Raw genomic sequence first — 5000 nt, 5'->3', positions numbered from 1 at the left:
TGTGGGTGCGGGGCTGGTTCCCCATCCTGTTTGAGCTCTCCTGCATCATCAACCGCTGTAAGCTGGACGTCAGGACCAGGTGAGACGTCTCTGGGATACGGGCCGGATTATGGCTTCAGTCTACGAGGTTTGAATGGACAGCGATGGGCTTTTCAAGCAACTGTAAAATATATTGTTGAAGGAATTAATAATCCAGTCTTGAGATCGTTGAAGACATTAATCCATCCAGTGTTTAATAATCAATAAGGAGAAATTGCCATCGGTATTTCTAATATACTGTATTTTTTTTATGTGCCTGGCGTGAGAAAGAGTAAAGTGACCGCAAAGTTTCTCTCTGACCACGGCAGTTCCAGTCAGAGACATCTCTCTACAATTCCCAAATTCGCCCGGCGGCTAGCTACGATGACGTCCGTACGTCCGATGTCCCCGTTACCTGTGTCTAGACAACCGGCGGCCATCAACGAGAGAACAACTTATAAAGGGCATGCTGGGATTAGTTAAACACAGCTGTGGTGTTGATGGGACAGTGGTCCAAAATGATGGGACAGTTGTTCAATTCACAGCTATTTCAGTGGCATGACTAGCTTCCGTCCTACCAGTCCTGAACAGAAACAAACCAGCCACGCACATAAGCCAGGCTTGACCTGGCCTGGTTCTCCGCAGCTGATCTGGCCTAAAGACGGGGCGGCAACAACTGCACCTTCTTCCTCTGTTCTCCCTCCCCGCTCTAGGAGGGAGTGTTTAGAGAGGTCTGCTAGTTTGGAATCCAGCCCGTTTCTAAGTGCACGCACTACACAAACTACTTGGTGACCCAGTGACATACCTGAATACTCTCCGAACAATCCCATAAGCCTCTCCCAGTAATCCCTGACATCCTCACCCCTCACTTGTCTGCAAGTCTGGATTTTCTTCCAGTCAAGATCCCTATAGGACTGCTTTAATACGAGACCTTGAGTCTTCTGTGTCCTCGTCCCTGTCTGGGACTGCTTTAATACGAGACCTTGAGTCTTCTGTGTCCTCGTCCCTGTCTGGGACTGCTTTAATACGAGACCTTGAGTCTTCTGTGTCCTCGTCCCTGTCTGGAACTGCTTTAATACGAGACCTTGAGTCTTCTGTGTCCTCGTCCCTGTCTGGGACTGCTTTAATACGAGACCTTGAGTCTTCTGTGTCCTCGTCCCTGTCTGGAACTGCTTTAATACGAGACCTTGAGTCTTCTGTGTCCTCGTCCCTGTCTGGAACTGCTTTAATACGAGACCTTGAGTCTTCTGTGTCCTCGTCCCTGTCTGCTTCTCTGGGCCGGTGTGCTGGTCTTATGGTGCGTTCGTTTGTGGTCGGAGGTGGCAAGTCGCAAGTGGCAAAATACCTACCTCCGACCTGTGTGCATTCGAGCTATATACCATTATATCACAGTCACCTAGTTATATCTATATACCATTATATCACAGTTACCTAGTTATATCTATATACCATTATATCACAGTTACCTAGTTATATCTAGTGCATTCGAGCAACTGGGGGCTGAGAAACATATCCGAATTTGCGACGAGGAAGTGCGAGTTCATGCAGTGTTTTATTTGATTATTCCTAGTAGCAAGTCGTAAATTGCCACCTCCCAGTTATAAACGAGCGCACCATTCAGCTCAGTAAGGAGGCCTACAGGTACCGGCAGAGACAACGTAGCTGCTGGAAGTCACAGACTGCGGCATTCAAACACTATTTCCATCTGGTTTGTGAACTCCGTGGGGTTTCCCTGATGAGGTGGCAGGGACTGGACTATGTATCTCACCTCAGCAGTGGACACAGATGTGGTTTTTAATCATCCTGTCTTGGGAAGGCTGTCATTGGGAAGAGGCCAACAGATTCTCCTTCAGCTGTCTGTATGTTCTCATCTTTCTACATGTATGTTGAGCTGAACAGGAAGCCCCTTGTGGCGTGTTGCAGCTTGACAGTCTTGCTAAATTCCCATTGTAATACAAATGTCACTGAATGCCCAGAGCCTGGACCCAATAGCAGCTCAACAAAGAAATGAAAATATTAAAAACGCTTCAATAAGCAGGGCTTTGTTCTTCATACTCAAACGCCAGACCTGTCACCCAGCAGACATTATTCTTCAATGCCCCCTGAGATGCCTACAGATGTTATCATATGAAATATTCATAATCACTACTGTACATTGGGTATTGTAACCCACAGCAGTGTTCGTCTGGGCCGACAGTAGGCTTCATGCCTTGATGGTGACGATGGCCATGTCCTCCATCATGTGAGACGGCAGTTCTTGGGCTGGCTGGCGTCACCTCGTCTCCCACACTAGATACAGGATATCCTCAGGTTATATTTAACACTTCAGAAGACATTCCTCACCTCGTCTCCCACACTAGGGCCCTTTCTCAATATGCCTTCTTGTCCGTACTTGCGTCCTTGTGAACTTGTGAAACGTCATCAGTCGGAGCCCAAGTACTGTTCCAATTCAAAAGGACGCAAGTCCCAAGTCCGCATCAAATGCCAGGATGTGTTCTTGCTCCGCCCATTTTATCCAGGATGCATGGGAGCAGACTTGTGAGGACTTGAGACAGACAGATATCCCAGAAATCATTTCACATTAAGAGAACGGTTGTTAGGGCAACACCATTGAAAATGCCTCTAAATAATCTATCTAAACTAGTAGAAACAGACGTTATTTGGATAAAACAGCCACATAATTGGTTTCAATTGTGGTAATTATCTGCATGAAAAGCAATGAAAACGTAAAGATATTTACTTTAAAACAGTTTAAAACGCTTTTCAAAATCCTAGCAATGGCGGCTGCCGGTGTCCACACAAAACAGTTGAGATGGTGACGTCATCAAGAACGCTGCTGTTCCAACTGCTGAATGACTGAACTTGCGTCCTCCAGTCCTCGGGAGTTCATACTCTGATGAGAACTTCCCAAGTCTGGACTAGCAAGGACACAAGTCCTAACTTCGCATAGTTGGAATTGAGAAACGGCCTAGATATAGGATATCCACAGGTTACATTTAACACTTCAGAAGACATTCCCAAGAGCTGCGGATAGCAGAGCTGGCAACATTATTACATCTTTTGTTGAACAAAATCATTTTGCATTGTTATTAAGGAGCCTAAAAATAGTCTCCTACACACTTATATTTTTCATTTAAGACCTTTGAGCAATGAATTTAAGACAGTTTAAAATGTATTAAGGCCTTTAATTTACATAAATTAATGTAATACTTTTAATGTAATACTTTTAAAGACTTTTTAAAGACCCGCGGATGCCCTATAGACCGTAATCCCTTCATCTTTTAATATAAACAGCTCTTCCCTTCGTATGCCTCTTTAATATCCATTAAGAGTCCTGGGGCACAGACATAACCCATCCCTGACTGTTATGCAACCATAGGCAAAAGCAAGATACTTGATTTAAAAGCAAGCAAGAGCAATATGCAATAGCAATATATTAAGCATAAGCAATAACACTTCTTTAACTTCCACAATATACATTTTGTCCAGTATTTATCTTGGTTAGTTGGTTATTTTATTAAAGACTGATTGGAGAGTAGAATATCTATACTGTATGTGAGGGGTTTTCAAATGAGACGATAACAAACTGTGCATGTGCGTGTGTGTGTGTGTGTGCGCGTGTGTGCGCGTGTGTGCGTGTGTGTGCGCGTGTGTGTGCGTGTGTGTGTGTGCGCGCGCCTCCAGGGGTCTGACGGTAATGTTCGAGGTGATGAAGACGTACGGTCACACCTTTGAGAAGCACTGGTGGACAGATCTGTTCAGGATCGTCTTCAGGATCTTTGACAACATGAAGCTTCCGGAACAACAAACTGAGGCAAGTCCCCCCAGAACCGCCCCCCCCCCCCCACACTGAGGCAAGTCCCCCCAGAACCGCCCCCCCCCCCCCTCAAACTGAGGCAAGTCCCCCCAGAACCGCCCCCCCCCCCCCCCAAACTGAGGCAAGTCCCCTCAGAACCCCCCCCCCCCCCCCAAACTGAGGCAAGTCCCCTCAGAACCGCCCCCCCCCCCCCCAAACTGAGGCAAGTCCCCTCAGAACCCCCCCCCCCCCCCCCCCCACACTGAGGCAAGTCCCCTTCAAACACACACACCTCAACATTAGACTCCCATCATCCTGTCCTCACGTGGGTTTCTATATAAACCCAGAGCATTAGTCTATACTGTTAGTATATAAACCCAGAGCATTAGTCCATACTGTTAGTATATAAACCCAGATCATTAGTCTATACTGTTAGTATATAAACCCAGATCATAAGTCTATACTGTTAGTATATAAACCCAGAGCATTAGTCTATACTGTTAGTATATAAACCCAGAGCATTAGTCCATACTGTTAGTATATAAACCCAGAGCATTAGTCTATACTGTTAGTATATAAACCCAGATCATTAGTCCATACTGTTAGTATATAAACCCAGAGCATTAGTCTATACTGTTAGTATATAAACCCAGAGCATTAGTCCATACTGTTAGTATATAAACCCAGAGCATTAGTCTATACTGTTAGTATATAAACCCAGATCATTAGTCCATACTGTTAGTATATAAACCCAGAGCATTAGTCTATACTGTTAGTATATAAACCCAGAGCATTAGTCCATACTGTTAGTATATAAACCCAGAGCATTAGTCTATACTGTTAGTATATAAACCCAGATCATTAGTCTATACTGTTAGTATATAAACCCAGATCATTAGTCCATACTGTTAGTATATAAACCCAGAGCATTAGTCTATACTTTTAGTATATAAACCCAGAGCATTAGTCTATACTGTTAGTATATAAACCCAGATCATTAGTCCATACTGTTAGTATATAAACCCAGAGCATTAGTCTATACTGTTAGTATATAAACCCAGAGCATTAGTCCATACTGTTAGTATATAAACCCAGAGCATTAGTCTATACTGTTAGTATATAAACCCAGATCATTAGTCCATACTGTTAGTATATAAACCCAGAGCATTAGTCTATACTTTTAGTA

General features: G+C 44.3%; 1 protein-coding gene across 1 annotated transcript in view; it reads left to right on the top strand.

The window, feature by feature from the left end:
* The window catches only part of LOC311313374 (brefeldin A-inhibited guanine nucleotide-exchange protein 1-like), a 77456-nt gene that overhangs the window by 60056 nt on the left and 12400 nt on the right, over positions 1-5000 (top strand). Inside the window, exons 27-28 of the mRNA XM_084443498.1 lie at positions 1-79; positions 3703-3832. The exon at positions 1-79 is cut by the window's left edge and continues 52 nt beyond it. Of these exons, the coding sequence (XP_084299624.1) occupies positions 1-79; positions 3703-3832 (209 nt within the window). The remainder of the gene's footprint in view (positions 80-3702; positions 3833-5000) is intronic.

This window comes from Borostomias antarcticus (genome assembly GCF_949987555.1).
Source record: "Borostomias antarcticus genome assembly, chromosome: 9".
NCBI classification, from domain to species: domain Eukaryota; kingdom Metazoa; phylum Chordata; class Actinopteri; order Stomiiformes; family Stomiidae; genus Borostomias; species Borostomias antarcticus.
Note: the sequence above shows the minus strand (reverse complement) of the source record. Positions and strands in the feature narration are given on the sequence as shown.